Source organism: Carassius gibelio, chromosome B22 (genome assembly GCF_023724105.1).
Source record: "Carassius gibelio isolate Cgi1373 ecotype wild population from Czech Republic chromosome B22, carGib1.2-hapl.c, whole genome shotgun sequence".
Classification (NCBI taxonomy): Eukaryota; Metazoa; Chordata; class Actinopteri; order Cypriniformes; family Cyprinidae; genus Carassius; species Carassius gibelio.
In genome coordinates this window covers 20,907,478-20,929,529 of record NC_068417.1, presented here as the reverse complement: position 1 = coordinate 20,929,529, position 22,052 = coordinate 20,907,478, and the positions used below count along the sequence as shown (strand labels likewise).

Below are 22,052 nucleotides of genomic sequence, written 5' to 3'. Positions count from 1 at the left end.
AAAACACAAAGAGAGGGTAGATCCAAATGCAGGTAAGGGTTTTTATTTAAACAGAGGGGTAACTACAAAAATAAACAGTCATGAGAGACAAACGTAACCAAAAGAGGGAACCGGATGAAACGGGGAACTCGGAAGAATGAGAAGGTAGAGGAAGTCTCGGGGGAACGAGAGCATGAGACACATAGGGTAAGGACTCCATGATGACAACAGAGAAAGACAGCTCTATATAGGGAAACTAATGACAGAGTATTGTCAACACCTGTGCGATTCTAATTGGAGTGCAATTACTGTGAAGACACAACCAGACTAGCGGAATTAAAGTGCCTATGGTGAAGTGCCTAAGGGGAAGTGAGCTCACTAGGGAACACCCAGGAAAACAAAGACTGGCAGCGTGACACATAATTTATTAAAACCATTGATGTCCCTCTTTGCAGAACTCAAACTAACTTTGGAGTTAAAGACACAGAAGTCTGCTTGTGTGAGGAGGCTTCTTTGGAAGAGAGGGAAAGATAGTTTAAGGCAAGTAAACTTCATAATTCATTGTTATCAGTTTTTTTTTTTACTAAGAGTAAAATAATGTTTTTTTTCTTTAGATGTTGAAAACCAGATACATAGGAGAGCATCATTCTTTTGAGATTTTATGTAAGTTATTTTTAGAAAATTAATGGTTCTGTTGACTCCTGTCGGTGTACTTCACATTTTGATGCAACAACAGCATGATTACGTGCTCATTTCATTAAAACCATTGATGTCTATGTTTTTCATTGCAGAACTGAAACCAGCTTTGGAGTTGTCTGATTTGGAGAGTCATCATTCTTGGTCTTCCTTCTTAAAGGAAAAGTAACTTGTGAAGATGATGATCACTTGCTGTGTACAGACCAAATGTTTAGACACACCTTCTCATTCAAAGAGTTTTCTTTATTTTCATGACTATGCAAATTGTAGAGTCACACTGAAGGCATCAAGGGCTATTTGACCAAGAAGGAGAGTGATGGGGTGCTGCGCCAGATGACCTGGCCTCCACAGTCTCCCGACCTGAACCCAATCGAGATGGTTTAGGGGTGAGCTGGACCGCAGACAGAAGGCAAAAGGGCCAACAAGTGCTAAGCATCTCTCGGGGAACTCCTTCAAGACTGTTGGAAGAGCATTTCAAGTGACTACCTCTTGAAGCTCATCAAGAGAATGTCAAGAGTGTGCAAAGCAGTAATCAAAGCAAAAGGTGGCTACTTTGAAGAACCTACAATATGACATATTTTCAGTTGTTCCACACTTTTTTGTCATGTATATAATTCCGTATATAATTCCACATGTGTTAAGTCATAGTTCTGATGCCTTCAGTGTGAATCTACAATTTTCATAGTCATGAAAATAAAGAAAACTCTTTGAATGAGAAGGTGTGTCCAATCTTTTGGTCTGTAGTGTATATATCCACAGAAAGAGGCAGCGAACAGTTCAGTTTGTGCAAATCCAGCGATGAATAACACAAAGTCATAACTGCATAAAATGTAGTGTCCAGTGTCCAAAACAGCAACAGGAACACGACAGTGTGTTGAAACAAATGTGACCTACCGATACAAAGAGCGGAGAAGGCTTCATCCTCATAAAATTCAATTCATGAAACACCCAGAGTATAGCAACAAACAATAACTATATAATAAAACCAAAGCTAAGCAAACAATACTAGTAACAATTAAAAAACAATAATTCAAATAAAAATGAATCTAGGAGCAGTGGCAGTCAGGCATGCCAGCATCACTGTTCCCAGCTATTTTTGCCTACCATCAAATGTCTGACCTCTTTAGAAAGCCGAGACCCTATAGTTTCTTAGGAAATAATCAGAATAATTGTGTGAAGTACTGGCACAGAGCTATAGAGCTAGAATATTGTTTTTTCTTTCTGTCGGATAACAAGCATCTCAACTGACCACATTTCAGCCCTCTAGGTCACTTGATATGATTTTAGAAACACGACTGAGCCCAAGCACCAGGTCTTGTGAAACTGTGTGCAAAAGAAGATCAATATAGAATGAAATATGAGTACTGTAGACCATTTATTTGCCAAGGTATGCTCATGCATTGTGTAAAATGCCCTATGGAAACTCCCCACATGACCTTTGGTAACCCAAAATGCATTCTGACAATAAAAGGCTTACTGTTTGGCAACCTGTTGGTGTAGAAGCATAATCCTGGTATCAAAGGGGTTCTGTCAGGGGTTCTGATATAGAATCACTACACAAAATATGGAATAATTACACAAAGGTCTTATAAAAGTGACATTTATTTGAAATAAAAAATAGGTACAAGATTCCCCATTACAAATATACATAAAGAAATGCTGCATGTTGAAATCCCCACCCTGTAGAGAGAACTACTGTGTAAAAAAGTGACCTAAAAACATAGCTTGGGCTTATTCCCTTTGAAAAGGATGGTTTTATTGAGCTTTTGTCGCATGTTGTTGCTCTGTAAGGTAAGGTTAGTCATTTTAGCAATGTGGTGCAGCCTTAGCTTAAAAAACAGGGACACAACTAATGTTAACAGCGTATGGTGGTGGCTGTCTATGCCATACTGCGTTTCACAGATGTGCTCCGATATACATGACCTCTCGCAGTTTGCTGGGCTGTGATCGTCTGGTACTGGCTGATGTCTGACGAATGACCCTCTCTGCTGCCCTGACGATCCTCACTGTGCCTCCTGATGGAATCACCAGACCTCCATTGGGTTTTAAAGTCAGCAAGTGGTAGCTCTGGTCCTTGATAACAGATGGGGATGGGGAAGATCTTCTCCTGCTGCAGAGGACATATCTACAGCTGACAGGCTTGTTGAGGTGTTGATGACAGCTGGTAGTGTCTCTGGGTGACAAGATGGCCGCCGGGGATGACATTAGACACCGCTGTAAGACATTTAACCTTTATGTAAATCTAATTTTGATATAGTCTATAAAAAGATTGCCCTTGAATGCCCAATATCAGTATGACCGCAACTTCCGATCTGTCATGTTTCAGCTTCACTGATTGGCCGCTGTCCTATTCTGATTTCACAACTCGCCCTCTGATTGGTTGAAACCGCTTGCAAAACAGTCTAGCCCCCAGACAGAGGACACAGTCAAACATGGCTTATCTGAGATCTATCCTGCGTTCAGGGAAGGTATTTGTGTGGAAATATGACACATTAGCAACATATTACGCTCATAACAATGAGATGAGGGTTTTGAGACTGATATGGCATTGTGTTTATCTTTCAGAATGCCGTTCCAGCGGTTTTGCGGCGGGAGTTTCACAGGACGCTGCCGGCTGCGGTGCAGGTCAGAGATGCTGCTCTCACCTTAAACAGATGCTGCATGACACTAAACACTAAAGCTTCAGAAAACACCTGTAAGTTGTATTGAATATTAGTATGTGTTTGGGTGTGTGCTGTGGTAAAACCATAGACTGTAAAAAAAAAAAATTCACCCCCTCACAGTTGTAATGAAGGATAAAATTAGCTAAAATCTTTTTAAAACAAAGCTGTAAACGTTTTTTTTTTCCTGCTGTAAAATTGGGCATTTTAACATGGGGAGTCTATGGGACTGACTCCCTTTTGCAGCCAGCCTCAAGCGGCCAGTCGATGAATTGCAGTTTTAGCCACTAACTGCAGAACCAGAACACTTACGTCACAGCAGTCTCAGGACAGCAGCGTCAAGCTGGAAGTGGGCGGAGCAAAAGTTATCATACTAGGCATAGCGCCTCGTAGTGTTTTGGATAGAAATGGCAATTGTATTTATATAACACTATTTACTACCCAGAGTTGACCAGTGTGCTTTACAACATACTATCTGAAAACAGCAATAACACAATGAAAAATAAATGTTAAACCAAGAACAAGGAGAGAAAGAAAAAAAGTAATTAAAAATTAAGTTAACGTTAATCTACGTTGATGTCAAGTCAGCATATTATTATAAGGATTTAATCAGATGAGAGATAGATGAGGTAGATAGACAAGAGGAAGCTTGATGATTTTAATATTTGAATTTTTTTATATTATAATTACAGAATACACATTATCATAAATAATTAGCAAAATATTTTAGAAAAAAAAGAAAAAAAAGAAAATAAAACAAATGTTAAAACAAAACATCCATCCATCCATCCATCCATCATCTTCCGCTTATCCGGGGCCGGGTCGCGGGGGCAACAGTCTAAGCAGAGACGCCCAGACTTCCCTCTCCCTAGCCACTTCCTCCAGCTCTTCCGGGGGGACCCCGAGGCGTTCCCAGGCCAGCCGGGAGACATAGTCCCTCCAGCGTGTCCTAGGTCTTCCCCGGGGCCTCCTCCCGGTGAGACGTGCCTGGAACACCTCCCTGGGAAGGCGTCCAGGAGGCATCCGAAATAGATGCCCGAGCCACCTCAGCTGGCTCCTCTCGATGTGGAGGAGCAACGGCTCTACTCTGAGCTCCTCCCGAGTGACCGAGCTTCTCACCCTATCTCTAAGGGAGCACCCAGCCACCCGACGGAGAAAGCTCATTTCGGCCGCCTGTATCCGGGATCTTGTCCTTTCGGTCATGACCCACAGCTCATGACCATAGGTGAGAGTAGGAACGTAGATTGACCGGTAAATCGAGAGCTTTGCCTTACAGCTCAGCTCCTTCTTCACCACGACAGACCGGTACAGCGACCGCATTACTGCAGAAGCTGCACCGATCCGTCTGTCAATCTCACGTTCCATCCTTCCCTCACTCGTGAACAAGACTCCAAGATACCTGAACTCCTCCACTTGAGGCAGGAACTCTCCACCAACCTGAAGTGGGCAATCCACCCTTTTCTGACTGAGAACCATGGCCTCGGACTTGGAGGTGCTGATTCTCATCCCAGCCGATTCACACTCGGCTGCAAACCGTCCCAATGCACACTGAAGGTCCTGGTCTGAGGATGCCAACACGACAACATCATCCGCAAAAAGCAGCGACGAAATCGTATGGTCCCCAAACCGGACACTCTCCGGCCCTTGGCTGCGCCTAGAAATTCTGTCCATAAAAATTATGAACAGAACCGGTGACAAAGGGCAGCCCTGCCGGAGTCCAACATGCACCGGGAACAGGTCTGACTTACTGCCGGCAATGCGAACCAAGCTCTTGCTCCGGTCGTACAGGGACCGAACAGCCCTAAGTAGGGAGCCGCCGACCCCATACTCCCGGAGCACCCTCCACAGGATGTCGCGAGGAACACGGTCGAATGCCTTCTCCAAGTCCACAAAACACATGTGGACTGGTTGGGCAAACTCCCATGAACCCTCCAGCACCCTGGAAAGGGTATAGAGCTGGTCCAGTGTTCCACGACCGGGACGAAAACCACACTGTTCCTCCTGGATCCGAGGTTCCACTATCGGCCGAATTCTCCTCTCCAGTACCCTGGCATAGACTTTTCCAGGGAGGCTGAGAAGTGTGATCCCCCTATAGTTGGAACACACTCTCCGGTCCCCCTTCTTGAAAACAAAACAGTAACTCATTAAACAATAATTATAAAAATTTATAAAATAAAAATAAAATAAATAAAAACTAAAAAAACATGCAGTTTATTTTGAGGCCCCTTTTGTCCATGTACTCACTGAGAAAGCTGTCCATGTTATCCTTGTATTGGAATTGAAAACAAAAGGTTATTTGGCCAATTGTAGGTCATTTTTTCATACCCAAATATAAAGAATTTGTAGTCTGGACAGAGAAAAACTTATGCAAGAAAAAGACACCTTTCAAGTATAAAATCTTTCAAGACACCACCATTTTAGTATTATTGCCGGCAGCCATATCACCCTGGAGTCCAAGACCGGTTTCCCACTGAAGCTTAGCAGGGCTGAGCCTGGTCAGTACCTGGATGGGTGACCTCCTGGGAAAACTAGGGACTTTACCCAGGAACTAGGGACTTTGGCCTGATACTCGGTGTGTTTCCACTGCAGGAACCAGAAACTGAATAAAGTTCTGGGTAAAAAAATGCCCCTAAGAAAGTCCCTGCTGGCGAGGTGGTACTTTTTCAAAGTTCCGGAACTTTCTGGGGCGGGACTTGGGCGCAAACATCCTGATTGGTTGAGTTCAAGCAGCATTGGTTGCGTTCAACCACCATTTATTTGGGTTCATTTTCAAAATATTACTGTTATTGTGTCATGAAATGTAATTTTAAAAGTATTTAAGGCGAGAATGTAGTTGTTTAAAACTCAAATCTGTGGTTTATTTATAAAGAAAGCGCCTATTTAAAAATGTGTTTCGCCGATCTCGGTGACAGTGAGCTCCACGTGATCAGCGGGAGCTCAGTGATCATCTATCCGCCAAAAGCAGCCTCACCTCGGTTAGACCTTTTGATATGTGCCGCTGGCTCTTTAGTGGTTAAACATAACATATAATTATGTTTTGGGTAAATCTAACAGGTAATCTTTGGTCTGTATTGATCTATACATTAAAATTAAAATAAAAAAGGGAAATGTATATAATATTTTGTTTCATTGTAATGGCTGTATATATACACATATCCCTGAACTAAGAACATTTCTGCAGTTGTTATTATGCTTAAATGAAAACGAAAGGGGTGATATTTGATATCATATTCTGTTTTATTGTAAATATACAGAGAGGAAAATTGCAGTAGACAATGCGAGCTGACTGATGTTATCAAGTACGCTGCAGTTTGCAAATTTACCGGTTTTGCGTCGTCGTGGACATCACACTCCCGAGTCGAATGCACAAGTCCAAGTCTGAACTACCGAGGATGCACTTCCAAAATCATCACACATTGTACTGAGAAACGCACGCAGATCTACGTCACCAGTCTATTTGCCTAATCTTCCCGGTACTTTAGACCGCGGTGGAAACACAGAGAGCAGCAGGTCTGGGGGGGAAATAGTTCTTGAGGAAAATGTTCCTGGTACAAATGTTCCTAGTAATTTCGGTGGAAACACGGCATAGGTTGCTGCTGTGTGCTTACCCTGTGGTCTGTGTGGGTCCTAGTGCCCCAGTGTAGTGAAGTGGACACTATACTGTCAACAAGCACCGTCCTTCGGATGAGACGTTAAACCGAGGTCCTGACTCTCTGTGGTCATTAAAGATCCCAGGTGTGACCTCGGCATCCTGGCTAAATTCATCCATTGGCCTCTGACCATCATTGCCTCCTAACAATCCCCATATCTGTTGATTGGCTTCATCACTCTGTCTCCCCTCCACCAGTAAACTGGTGTGTGGTGGACGTTCTGGCGCACTATGGCTGCTGTCGCATTATCCAGGTGGATGCTGCACACTGGTGGTGGATGAGGAGATAACCCCTGACAATGTAAAGAGCTTTGAGTGTCTATAAATGTAATGAATTATTATTATTATTATTATAAGACACAAATCAAACTGACAAATAAGGAAAACCAAATATAAATATATCATTAATTTGAATTAAGTCCCAATTATCTTTTTAAACAACAACTTACAACTGTGAAATCAAAGGGCATTTCAAGGACCATATTTACAGAGCATATTTTAAAAAGAATCTACTTAATACAGAGGTCAAGGAAAGAACTTTTGTTTTCCATTCTAATGAAAATGAAGTTTTATATATACAGTAGTGGTGAGCGAGACTGCAAAATTTGGTATCGATCCGATACCAAATACATATATGGTGAGTATTGCCGATACCGATACCAATACGATAATTTTTCCTTAAAAAATACTTTTGTATAGGGATGGATATCCCTCCTCATTTCTTCAAATTTTTAGCTCAGCATTTTCTTTGTCATGTGTTTTTAAGTGTTTGCATAGGTTTGTAGTTTTGCCACAGTATCGAACGCTCTTTTTACACGTATCACAAGTTGCAGTATTATCATTTAGTGGCGTAAAATAGCTCTACACAATGCTTCTCTTCCTCTCGGCCATCCTGATCTCTCATTCATGTTCTATCAGTTTCGCTCACTCAGTTCGCTGCTCCTCGGTGCGTTGTGTCAGTGAGTCACGTGACGACACAGCAACGAATCACAGCAGAGCAGCAGGAGGGGGAGTAATAGCAAAGTGGGCCAGGATGTGAACGAAGCGTTTGCTCAGGATTTTGTGGATTTTGCTCATAAAATCCAAGATGGCGCTGAGCATGGCGGCTGTGTTGCGAGCTCCGAGTAAACTTTTTTGTATGTTTTACTTGTTTTTTTTTTTGTTCTAGGTTTTGGATGTTGTTTGTATAACTGTCTATGACAGACACACGCTTCTAAGCATAGGTTTCTATGTCGCGAAATGCAAACCGGACTTTGAGTTCTTGAACGCTGGCGCCTTGTTTACAGACACCGCATCAGAGCCCTTTGTCTGGACTGAGGTGGGGACGTTTGTTTCTTTATCAACAACTTGTGGTGTGGTGAGAGGAACCTACACTCTATTATATCCTTCTGCTCCCCTGATCTGGAATTTCAAATGCTTCTGTGTCGACCATTCTGGCTACCGAGGGAATTCACAGCGGTCATAATCACAGCTGTTTACATTCCCCCTCAAGCCAACACAGACCAGGCACTCAAGGAACTGTATGGCAATATAAGTGAGCAGGAAACCACATACCCAGATGCAGCGTTTATTGTTATGGGGGACTTTAACAAAGCCAACTTCAGAACAATACCGTCAAAATATTTTCAACACATCACCATTAAGAAGCGTGGTGATCGTGCACTAGACCACTGTTACTCTCCTTTTCCGGGACGCCTACAAATCGGATCACTCTTCCATTCTGCTGCTGCCTGCTTATAGGCAGAAACTGAAGCGGGAAGCACCCGCCCTCAGGACAATCCAATGCTGGTCGGACCAATCAGACGCTATACTACAGGACTATTTCGATCACATGGACTGGGACATGTTCCGGGCAGCGTCTGATGACGACATAGAGGTGTACTCAGAAACTTTAACGTGTTTCATCAGGAAGTGTGTAGAAGATGTAGTGCCGACAAAAACAACAAGCATCTACCCCAACCAAAAACCGTGGATTAATAGCGATGTTCGAGCAGCCTTATCAGTGCGGACAACTGCTTTTAAATTCGCGAGCGCAGATGATCGCAAACAAGCCAGTTACAATCTCAGAAAATCCATCAAAGCCTCAAAAAGACAATATAAAAATGAAGTTGAAGAACAATTCCACACCAACGATGCAAGAAGCATGTGGCAGGGCATCAATAACATCACAGACTACTGCTACTGTGAACATTGCCGCCTCTCTACCGGATGAGCTAAATAACTTTTTTGCCCATTCCGAGGCTCACAACACTGCCCACACAGAGAGTGCTCCTGCGGCTGCTGCAGAAGATGTTAGTGCACTCTCCGTCTCTGTCGCGGATGTAACCCCATCCTTCCAATGGGTTAAATATCCAAAAAGCTGCGGGACCCGATGGCATCCCAGGCTGTTTACGCGGTGGGGGCTTGAAGTCCGTAATGGTCTGTAATCCCTGCCACAGGCTCAGTGTCTCTGCTGTCATTGAATTGATGGGCTGTCCTCCTGGAGTACTGTCTCTTAGCCTCTCTGATGCAGTAGGAGAGGTTGGCCCTGGCTGTCCTCAGGCCCACCTCATCTCCAGCTCTTAAGGCAGCATTCTGTGTCTTCAGGGGTCTGTAGACCTCCCCTGTCATCCACAGCTTCTGATTGGCCCGGACAGTGATAGTCTTTGTGACCATTACATAATCAATACACTTGTTTATGTAGGCAGTGACAGTCTCTGAGTACTCTTGGAGGTATGTGGTATTATTGTATGTGGCAGCCTGCTTAAACATATTCCACTCAGTGGTGTGAAAACAGTCCTGAAGAGCCTCTGACGACCCTTCCAGCCACACTTGTATCCTTTTTGTGAACTGGTTTGGCGACTCTAATGAGTGGTCTGAATGCAGGCATTAGCATGACAGAGCTCCTGCTAACTGATGTGCTGGTACAGTTAATTTAGCGCATCGTTCCTGTTGCTGTTGTTCTGAGAAATGTAAACAGAAACGAGCAGTATGGCAGTATATTCCCTCTGCAGGTAGAAAGGCTGGCACTTAATAATCATAAACTCCACCAAGGGTGAGCAGTGTTTGCAGATCACAACACCATCATGGCACAACGCATCATTGATGTAAACACAAAGCCCGCTGACATGGGTTTTTCCTCCCGCGACAAGAGCTCTGTCCCCTCGATAGCATGTCAGCTGATCGAGTTGAATAACGTCGTCTGGAATGCTGTTGCTAAGCCATGTTTCCTTTAACACAAAAACACAGCAGTGTCTTACAGTCCTCTGAGTTGAGTGTAGTAATTGGATGTAGTCCATGTTTATTGTCCAAAGAGCATATGCTAGCCAGTAATGCGATGACTGGCTTGTGTCGGTTAGCTGTTAGCCTAGCCTTGATACCTCTAAACTTACCCCTCTTCTGCTTCATCTGATGCCGCTTGTGGCGCCTCCACTGTGGACGAGATGCAGTAGTGGGGGTCAATGATGGAGTAGGCCTCCGGAGCAGACAGGGTTCTAAACTAAACTTCTCTAACTAAAATGTGGTTCTGGCGACATCCAACAGAAACTCACGGGCTGTATGCACTCTTAAAGAAAAGTTGACGTGATGAAGACGTACAAAAAACACTGTGACTCATAAGACAAAAAAACATTTGGACGTGCCGACATCGTACCATGCACATGGTAAAGTCATGTTTTTGCCACCTTATTGACTCTATTTTAAGGCATATTTTGGACCTTTCACAAGTTAAAACCATTTTAATTTTTTCATGGGCAACTGATAAAGAAATAATTGCTTTTTGTTTTTATATATTAAATACTTCTCTTGCCCTTGAATGCAATATTATTTATTTGGTTTTTACCAATGTAAAGCCATGTATAATGATAATATCTTGTTTTTGGACTTCATAGGATTACCATGGCACTTTACTATGTATATTTACTATGTTTTTACTTTGTCTCCATCTACATTGGTATATAATGATTTTATGTGGATTTTGTAATGACACCATACCGTGTTATTTTTTTTACGATTTTTTTTTTTTTTTACATTGCGTTGCTATGTTTTTTTGGACATGTACTATGGTATTTCCATGCTTTTCCTTACAGTGTATTGGGTATCAAGTAAATCTCATTGTATATGAATACAATAATTACTCAGTAGCATGTTTTATATTAGAGTATCATGTGATATATGTATAATTAATAGGATTTTATTGTCGCAGGTAACAGTCCGAGATGCCATCAAGGAGGCCATGGATGAGGAGCTGGAGAGGGATGAACGGGTTTTCCTCCTCGGAGAGGAAGTCGCACTGTTTGAAGGTGCATATAAGGTTAGAAGCAAATATTTTTATGATACTTCAGTTATCAGTAATGCCCAAGAATATTTTTCTAAAGTTGCTTGTGTTGGGTTGCAGGTCACCAGAGGCCTTTGGAAGAAGTACGGAAACAAACGCATCATTGACACACCAATTGCAGAGGTGAGAATGATGATAAACTTGTCCAAAAATCATCTATATTTGTTTTCAATTATGTTCAATAAAATTTCCTGATTTTTCAATTCAGATTGGCTTCACTGGCATCGCTGTTGGTGCTGCCATGGTGAGTTTTCCTGAAACAACATTGATAAAAGAATGTGAAACTCCATCATGTTCTCAAACTATCCCATCACATCCTTTTTCAGGCTGGTTTGAGGCCGGTTGTTGAGTACATGTCCTTCAACTTCTCCATGCAATCAGTCGATCATATCATCAATTCTGCCGCCAAGACCTACTACATGTCTGGCGGCCTGCAGCCCGTCTCGATTGTGTTCCGCGGGCCCAATGGAGCTGCGCCCGGTGTGGCGGCTCAGCACGCCCAGTGCTTTGCAGCCTGGTATGGACACGTTCCCGGTCTGAAGGTGGTCAGTCCCTGGAGCGCCGAGGATGCCAAGGGCCTTCTGAAATCAGCTATCCGTGATGACAACCCTGGTGAGTTCCTCACTGTCTGAAGAAGATGATCACAGCAAGTGAAGGCTGCTCTGACTATCATATCATGTCTCTTTCAGTGGTGTTTTTGGAGAATGAGATAATGTACAGTGTGCTGTTTGAGATGTCTGAAGAGTCTCAGTCAAAAGACTTCCTCATCCCAATCGGAAAAGCTAAGATTGAAAGAAAAGGTGGGTGATGTTTTGAGTTTAGCAAGCTGAGTATAAAATAGTAGAAGTAATAGTATTATATCACATATAAAACTATTTTAATCTTTTACCGGATTTCAATTATTCGGACATTTTACTGAACGTTGTTGTCGGTTGAGCAGCAGCGCTGATCAAACGCTTCAGGAAGCGCAGACGGGGGAAGCGAGTCCGGGGCACTTGTCAGACTCAGGAAGCGTGGTTGCCTAGCATCCATCTGGCAAATCTCCGCTCTCCACCAACAAAAAGGACAAACTCCTTCTTCTCTCTCGGACAAATAAGTGTTTTCTCACAATCTGCTGCTCTTGTTTCACAGAAACCTTGCTGATTGACGCCAGTCCAGACAGCGCGCTCCATCTGCTGGACTTTCCGCTGTTAGAGCAGATCGAGACGCAGAATCATCAGGGAAATCGCAGTGACGGGACATGCTTTTACATCAATGAAAGGCGGTGTACAGATGTAACTGTGTTAAAGAAGATGTGCTGTTCAGATCTAGAAGTGCTCTTTGTTAACTCGAAGCTGTTCTATTTGCCACAGGAGTGTCACTCGTTCATTCTGGTGAGTGTTTACATCCCTCCGCAAGCGCACGTAAGCCTGGCTTTACAGAAACTCGCTGATCAGATCACAGAGACAGAACAACAACACCCGGACTCTGTTTTAATCATTTACGGGGACTTTAATGAAGTCAACCTCTCCCATGAACTGCTAAAATACAGACAGCATTTTATACATGTCCCAGCAGAGTCAATAATAAATCACTATTACACCACAATAAAGAATCCATATCACTCTGTTCCACGAGCTGCTTTGGTGCTCTCTGATCACTGCCTGGTTCATCTTATAATGACTTGCAAGCAGAAACTTAAATCTGCTGAACCTGTAGTAAAGACTGTGAAGAGATGGACCAATGAAACAGTCCAGGATTTACAAGCTTGTTTTGACCTCACTGATTGGAGTGATTTTGAAGCTGCTACCACCGATCTGGACCAACTCATAGAGACTGACATGCGACATTAGTTTTTGTGAGAATATATGTATTCCTACCATGATTTATTTAACATTCAACAATAAGCCATGGTTTACAGCAAAACTCAGACATCTTCGGGCAGCTGTGGCCTACTGGTTAGAGACTTTGACTAGTTAACCGAAGGGAGCGCCGGTTTGAGTCTCGGTGCTGACAGGAGTTGTAGGTGGGAGGGAGTGAATGAACAGAACTCTCTTCCACCCTCAATACCCGAGACTGAAGTGCCCTTGAGCAAGGCACTGAACCCCCAGTTGCTCCCTGGGTGCTGGATATATAGCTGCCCACCCACTGCTCCGGGTTTGTGTTCACTTCTCACTGCTGTGTGTGCACTTGGATGGGTTAAATGCAGAACACCAATTCTGAGTATGGTATACCATACTTGGCAAATGTCACAATTTTTTTTCTTTTTCAAAGAGGATGCCTACAGAAATGGGGACAGAGTCTTGTACAATCAGGACAGGAACACACTGAGCAAAGAGATTAGAGCAGCTAAAAGGACCTACGTTAAAAAGTTGGAAGACCAGTTAACTTCCAACGACTCAACTTCAGTGTGGAAAGGGCTGAGAGCCATCACACACTACGAGACATCATACCCCTGCACTGAGGCAAATCAATGACTTGCTTATGACCTGAATGAGTTTTATTGTAGATTTGAAACCACCCACACCCATTCTGACCATCTCCCTACACAACGAGACTTAGGTCTCTGCAGAGCAAAAGTGGGCGTTTATCACCTTGTGGGTGTTTTCAAACTGCTGTGGGTGAAAAAGCCTTGTCGATGCTAGAGGTCAGAGGAGAATGGGCCGACTGATTAAAGCTGATAGAAGAGCAACTTTGACTGAAATAACCACTCGTTACAACCGAGGTATGCAGCAAAGCATTTGTGAAGCCACAACATGTACAACCTTGAGGTGGATGGGCTACAACAGCAGAAGACCCCACCGGTTACCACTCATCTGCACTACAAATAGGAAAAAGAGGCTACAATTTGCACAAGCTCACCAAAATTGGACAGTTAAAGACTGGAAAAATGTTGCCTGGTCTGATGAGTCTCGATTTCTGTTGAGACATTCAGATGGTAGAGTCAGAATTTGGCGTAAACAGAATGAGAACATGGATCCATCATGCCTTGTTACCACTCGGCAGGCTGGTGGTGGTGGTGTAATGGTGTGGGGGATGTTTTCTCGGCACACTTTAGGCCCCTTAGTGCCAACTGGGCATCGTTTAAATGCCACGGTCTACCTGAGCATTGTTTCTGACCATGTCCATCCCTTTATGACCACCATGTACCCATCCTCTGATGGCTACTTCCAGCAGGATAATGCACCATTTCTCAAAGCTCAAATCATTTCAAATTGGTTTCTTGAACATGACAATGAGTTCACTGTACTAAAATGACCCCCACAGTCACCAGATCTCAACCCAATAGAGCATCTTTGGGATGTGGTGGAACGGGAGCTTCGTGCCCTGGATGTACATCCCACAAATCTCCATCAACTGCAAGATGCTATCCTATCCATATGGGCCAACATTTCTAAAGAATACTTTCAGCACCTTGTTGAATTGCCACGTAGAATTAAGGCAGTTCTGAAGGCGAAAGGGGGTCAAACACACTATTTGTATGGTGTTCCTAATAATCCTTTAGGTGAGTGTATATATATATATATATATATATATATATATATATATATATATATATATATATATATATATATATAAGTATTTATATTAGGGATGCACTGGTATTGGGCTGATACTGAGCTCCTGTACTCGTACTCGTTAAAATGCCCCGATTCCAAACGCCAATACCACACAGCATGTGATAAGTGCCATATTCAGACAAAGAAACACCAACAACAGAACAACAGACAGCAGAATAGAGTTATTAGTGATTAAGTTAGGATATCTTTACATTAAATATAATGTTAAACCTTCAGTATTAACGCCTGTATAGCTGACATGTACGTGCTGATAAAGCACTCTAAGTGGATTGGGTGCGTAGCAGCGGAGATGCGCGAGCTTGTCCGTTGAATATACATTTCATCACTGGAAAGTTTGTAGTTTGGTCAGATATCTCAAAAACAAGTAAGTAAAACAATGCACAAGTTACTTAAAGGTAGGGGGAGAGAGAGAGAGATAGAGAGAGAGAGAGCAAGCACGTTTGTGCATTTCTGTTGTGATCATTGATGTTCACTTACTTAGCACACACATTTAGAATAAAACCAAAATCGTTAAAAAAGATAATTTATAGGGGCATTCACTATAAACATAATTTATTTTCAACCTTAGGCATACATGACTTTCTGGCAAAAGGGAATCTAGCAGCCTGTGTGTAAAATGCTAGGCAGGACGCTATTACTGTCCCTCTCGTTCTGCACCAGTACAAATACATGCACGCGTTGCACTTGTTTTGCTTGCTTGAGTGTTTCTGCATTATATGATTGGCTTTGGAATATAAATTGCAGCACATTTCAGATAATAAAAAAAAAAAATAATAAAAAAAACGCAACTTCTATTTGTGAAATGTATATATATATATATATATATATATATATAAAAGTATGTATATATTAGTGGTGGGCCGTTATCGGCGTTAACGTGCTGTGTTAACACAAGACTCTTATCGGACGATAAAAAAAAAATTGCCGTTAATCTATTCTCAAAGTTGGGTTGGTAGCTGGATCTATACTAAGCAAGCTATGATGACTTTCACCTTGATATTTTATATAACCGACTGGCTGAGGCCAGCCTAAAAAGATGCTCAGGACAGTTGACGGGCCACTGCTGTGCATCGTCACGAAAGCGTATCTTTCTCACGTTATGTTAAGCCTTACCGCTTGTCGATTTAAACATTAAAGCATCCAAACACAAGACACGGAAAAACTGAACAGAGTAGCTGGTTACTCGCGCGCTGTGTTCGGTGCGGAGAGAGAGAGAGAGCCGCGTATCAAGGACAGAGACAATGAACCGAGCTCTATTCTGCAAAGTTCTCCTCGAAGTCCCTCCTGCACCTGAACGAACAAATACAAATCGCAGTTTGAACAAACAAAAAGATGTGAAAGAGCCCAATACAGTACTCGCGGTGTTCTGCTGTTCAGGGCTCACGCAGAGAAAGGCGTCTCAAAACACTTGAACATCGAATTTGCTTATTTTAGCTCATGTGCTTTCAAATACATTCAAAATATGTCAAAATATCCACCTTGGAAATTATGCTTGAAAAAACTGTCAGTTATTTCTTAAGTGAAAGTAAACAGTTGAGGAACAAAATGGGGTGTGTATTATATTGGATGCGTTCATCGTCTTTTAAAGTGGCCGCGCCTAATTTAGCTACTGGCTGCTGTAATGTTAATCCAAGAAAATGAGCACTCACTGCTCTTGACTGAATTACTTTGTAGTTTTAACAGTCAAACCAAAAATTATTCAGACACCAGATATAATTTTTGATATATATAGCAAAACTGTAATAATGTGAGAAATGTTGAAGGTATCTGAATAAATTTAGGTTTGATTGTATATTTCATTTTTACATTGAAGACTATCCAGTGCTATTTTACATTTAATTATTTGGTTACTGTACCTTGACACCTACAAACTTGAAAAAACTTAAACATTGGTGTGAAACAGGCATAAGGTTTAGATAAGGTTTAATTTCAAGATCACAGTGAGATTAATCTAGATTAAAAAAATGTATCAATGCCCACCTCTAATATATATACAGGTCCTTCTCAAAACATTTGCATATTGTGAAAAAGTTCAGTATTTTCCATAATGTAATGATAAAAATTTTACTTTCATATATTTTAGATTCATTGCACACCAACTGAAATATTTCAGGTCTTTTATTGTTTTAATACTGATGATTTTGGCATACAGCTCATGAAAACCCCAAATTCCTATCTAAAAAAATTAGCATATCATGACAAGGTTCTCTAAACGAGCTATTAACCTAATCATCTGAATCAACTAATTAACTCTAAACACCTGCAAAAGATTCCTGAGGCTTTTAAAAACTCCCAGCCTGGTTCAATACTCAAAACCGCAATCATGGGTAAGACTGCCGACCTGACTGCTGTCCAGAAGGCCATCATTGACACCCTCAAGCGAGAGGCTAAGACACAGAAAGAAATTTCTGAACGAATAGGCTGTTCCCAGAGTGCTGTATCAAGGCACCTCAGTGGGAAGTCTGTGGGAAGGAAAAAGTGTGGCAAAAAACGCTGCACAACGAGAAGAGGTTACCAGACCTTGAGGAAGATTGTGGAGAAAGACCGATTCCAGACCTTGGGGGACCTGCGGAAGCAGTGGACTGAGTCTGGAGTAGAAACATCCAGAGCCACCGTACACAGGCGTCTGCAGGAAATGGGCTACAGAGAAGCAGCACTGGACTGTTGCTCAGTGGTCCAAAGTACTTTTTTCGGATGAAAGCAAATTTTGCATGTCATTCGGAAATCAAGGTGCCAGAGTCTGGAGGAAGACTGGGGAGAAGGAAATGCCAAAATGCCTGAAGTCCACTTCATGCTTCCATCTGCTGAAAAGCTTTATGGAGATAAAGATTTCGTTTTTCAGCACGACCTGGCACCTGCTCACAGTGCCAAAACCACTGGTAAATGGTTTACTGACCATGGTATTACTGTGCTCAATTGGCCTGCCAACTCTCCTGACCTGAACCCCATAGAGAATCTGTGGGATATTGTGAAGAGAAAGTTGAGAGACGCAAGACCCAACACTCTGGATGAGCTTAAGGCCGCTATCGAAGCATCCTGGGCCTCCATAACACCTCAGCAGTGCCACAGGCTGATTGCCTCCATGCCACGCCGCATTGAAGCAGTCATTTCTGCAAAAGGATTCCCGACCAAGTATTGAGTGCATAACTGAACATAATTATTTGAAGGTTGACTTTTTTGTATTAAAAACACTTTTCTTTTATTGGTCGGATGAAATATGATAATTTTTTGAGATAGGAATTTTGGGTTTTCATGAGCTGTATGCCAAAATCATCAGTATTAAAACAATAAAAGACCTGAAATATTTCAGTTGGTGTGCAATGAATCTAAAATATATGAAAGTTTAATTTTTATCATTACATTATGGAAAATAATGAACTTTTTCACAATATGCTAATTTTTTGAGAAGGACCTGTATGTGTATATATATATATATATATATATATATATATATATTAGAGATGCACCGATACCAATTTTTCAAGGACTCTCCCAATACCGATACTTTTATTTCTGGTACTTGTCGATACTGGTTACCGATACCGATATTTTTATTATATTTGTAATAAATGGGTCGTGTATGGCTTTAAACATTTTTTTTTATGTTATTAAAAAGCATTAAATTAGATTTTATGTTACCTGTAGAAATCATGTTTCAATAAAATCCTTGCAAAAGTTAATATCAGATCATTTTAGATTACGGTATAGGATGTAATGAATATTCTTCAGTTTTATGCAAAACAGAAATATGTTGTACAGCGGCTGTGACAGTGAAACTCTCCAAAATGGCACAAGGGTGATGCAGAGAAGACTAATTGTTCAACAAAGTTGTGAATTTTAGTTTTCTATTGCACACAAAAAGTATTCTCGTAGCTGCATATAAATACGGTAGTTTCTTTGCAGTCTATGGGAGGGCCAGAGAGCTCTTGGAAATATCAGAAATATCTTAATTTGTGTTCTGAAGATAAACAAAGGTTTAATGGGCTTGGAACGACATGATTTTTGGGAGAACTATCCCTTTAAACAGACATATTTCGTGAAAATATTTATATATGTATATTTAGTTGAAATGTTTACTATTTTAAAAATGTAACTTTTTCGAGTATTATTTTTAATTTCTACCCTGGGAAAAATCTGTAACTGCTATTGTTAATTGACATTTAATTGACGGACATGAATATTATAAATTAAATTGATTTCTGCAAATGAATGTTATCATTTGATGCAGGAAATCACGTCACGCTGGTGTCTCATTCCCACGTGGTCAGTCGGTGTATGGATGCTGCTGCGGTATTGGCCAAGGACGGGATCGAATGTGAGGTATGACGCTATTATTTCATGTTGAAATTGTTTTAAGTGCCATTTCCAGTTCGGGTAAAATAGACACTTGATACACATTTTAAAGGATTCAAAAGAGCTGCTTTAATTTCATTGTAAATGAATGAACCAGTTTTGTGTTTATTTAAACTGGAGTGAAAGAAATTCTCCAAAAATTTGAGACATTTACATATACTCTCACATTTAACACGATTTATATATACTTATTGAAAGAGCTAAGACGATTTTTAAATTAAATCTTGTCTGTGTTTTCTTCTGTAGGTGATCAACCTGCGCACAATCCGGCCTATGGACATGGAAGCCATTGAAACAAGTGTAATGAAAACAAAACATCTCATCACTGTGGAGGGTGGCTGGCCTCAGTTTGGAGTCGGGGGAGAGATTCTTGCCCGAATTATGGAGGGTATTTTTCTTTTTATATTTTTGAAATGTCTTTTTTTGTTATTTATTTATCAATCAATATAACAAAAATGCTTATTTGAAGTCAATTCCAGTTCAGAATGGAACACTAGCATACTGTACACTAATAGGGAAGTCGTGGCCTAGTGGTTAGAGAATTTGACTCCTAACCATAGGGTTGTGGGTTTGAGTCCTGGGCTGGCAATACCACGACTGAGGTGTCCTTGAGCAAGGCACTGAACCCCTAACTTCTCCCTGGGCGCCGCGGCATAAATGGCTGCCCACTGCTCTGGGTGTGTGTTCACAGTGTGTGTGTATGTTCACTGCACTTTGGATGGGTTAAATGCAGAGCATGAATTCTGAGTATGGGTCACCATACTTGGCTGAATGTCTCGTCACCTTTTTTATTTTATTTTTTATATCTAAACAGCATGTAGTGTACACTGCTTTGCTTTTTAGTATGAAACATATTTAAACATCAGTATGCTGTATTTTTGTTGCATGACCTCATTGTGTTGGAGGAAAAATTTTAAATTAGGAAGTGTGTCATTCCAAGAATACCCATCGCTGTTTTCTCCTCTGTATATGGATTCATAATTTCTTTTTTTTTTTTTTATTCAAGGTCCCGGTTTCGGTTACCTTAACACCCCTGCAGTCCGAGTCACGAGTGTAGATATTCCAATGCCATACGCCAAGCATTTGGAGGAAAATACCTTACCGCAAATAAAGGACATCGTCTTCTCCGTCAAAAAGATGTTGAATGTTTAACATAATAGATTTTCCTACCAGGACGTTTTAAATGTGAAATAATACATGTTTTCTCCCATTTCTGCATCAGTGTTTTGGGAAAAAGGGTTTCCTGTTTCAGCTTGTATGGGTCTTTTTGTAACATGGCTCTTCCTTCATTAAATGTACTAATTTACTCATTTTGACTCCAAAAGGAGGTTTTGTCATGATGGTAACGTCTATGGCTGTAAACAACCAAGCATGGGTATGATGCTTAAATTCTACTGTAGGCTAAAGTAATAAAATGTTATCCAAAATTGTTGTAAGAATGCTTGTGATTTTTTTCATCTCATTACATTTTGCAGTATTGGAAATTCAATTTGTATTGCATTTTTTCCGATACAAATCATTCCAAAGCAACTCTAAAGAAAATTACGTTTCTACAATATTTAGTAGTAGCTTAAAAGTGGTGACTGTCAGTTTATGTCCATATGACTGGTATTTTAAAAAAATATAAATAAATTAATAATAATAATAATTAAGTGTAGCCATTTAAGAGAGCTTTTTAAGATTTTATTTCCAGTTTTGTAAGGTAATATTTTGCCTACTTGCAAGTAATACACAAAAAGTAATTATAATAATAATAAAAAAACATTCTAATTAAAAAAATATTATTTTGATTGACCATGAACTTTTCGAATATTTGTTTTGTGTAAATATATCTTAGAAGAGCAGTGTCAGTCCATGTAATTATAAGGATTTTAGTCTTAAATATTAAATTGTTATGAATAAATATTAGAAATTATGACACACGGTTTATGTTTGAAAAGTTAATGATAATTTTGACAGAAATGTAAAGGTTTTCAGAATGTTTCAGAACACAGAATGTTCTCCTAACATTAGTTTTTGGTTTCCGTTTGGTTATTTTTTTTAGGAACCAAATACTAACGTTAAGGAAACATTCTTTTTAGGTTATATTTTTTGTAACCATAAAATAGCGTTCCAAGAATGTTGCAGGGTGGTTATTTTTATAATAACCTAAATACGTTCCCTTATGGTTATTCTCAGGTCATTTTTATAACCACATAAAACTATCTTTCCAATGAAAACGTTGCATACATTAATGTGTAATGAGATGACCTATAAAGAGCCCTGAAATTCATTTAATGCAGCATTTATTAAAATACAGACATTAGATCAATCAAAGCCGTCTGATAACTTCTGTTTTACGAATGGACAGAACAGCAGAGGCCAGTAAATCCAAAGGTGGAGGAGTGTGTTTCATGATTAACAAGAAATGGTACACCGGTAAAGTTAATTTGACGTTTGACATTCATTAGACGTTCGACTAATGATAATCAAGAATATATGTCCTTTACGTTGCACAATGTTTAATTTCTAAAGGGGTTAATTACCATTTAAATTAATTAAACAATTTAAATACATGACATTATAATAAAAAAAAAAACAATATTAAAATGTTCAGAAAAACATCCCTGTTATTGCAAAAAAGGTCAGTTTTATAATAATTGCATAACTTTTAACATATGCAATAATATAAATATATTGAACTACAACACCTTTTGATCTTAAGGTATCAAACCAACTGCAAAATATTCTGAATGTTATTCCGTATAATGCACAAGCACTGAATCCATATTTTTCAAATGTTTTATATACTGTACCCACTGAAATGAAATAAAAGCTGACACTGTTTGAAATAAGGCTAT

The 22,052-nt window shown here is 40.6% G+C and overlaps 1 protein-coding gene across 3 annotated transcripts; it reads left to right on the top strand.

The window, feature by feature from the left end:
- Nucleotides 1-3,025: 3,025 nt before the first annotated feature.
- On the top strand, nt 3,026-20,639 carry LOC127986951 (pyruvate dehydrogenase E1 component subunit beta, mitochondrial). Of its 3 annotated transcripts, none has more exons than XM_052589221.1 (10): nt 3,026-3,143; nt 3,241-3,300; nt 11,165-11,275; nt 11,360-11,422; nt 11,508-11,543; nt 11,626-11,911; nt 11,989-12,099; nt 12,431-12,672; nt 19,088-19,179; nt 19,459-19,600. In XM_052589221.1, the coding sequence occupies exons 1-10, from the start codon at nt 3,108-3,110 to the stop codon at nt 19,460-19,462; spliced, it is 1,041 nt and encodes a 346-aa protein (XP_052445181.1). In that variant the 5' UTR covers nt 3,026-3,107; the 3' UTR covers nt 19,463-19,600. The 3 variants fall into 3 exon arrangements, with proteins under 3 accessions (XP_052445181.1, XP_052445180.1, XP_052445179.1); XM_052589220.1 differs by lacking the exon at nt 12,431-12,672 and adding an exon at nt 20,219-20,639 and having other exon boundaries at nt 3,039-3,143; nt 11,168-11,275; XM_052589219.1 differs by lacking the exon at nt 12,431-12,672 and adding an exon at nt 20,219-20,639 and having other exon boundaries at nt 3,059-3,143.
- The last annotated feature ends 1,413 nt before the right edge of the window (nt 20,640-22,052 follow it).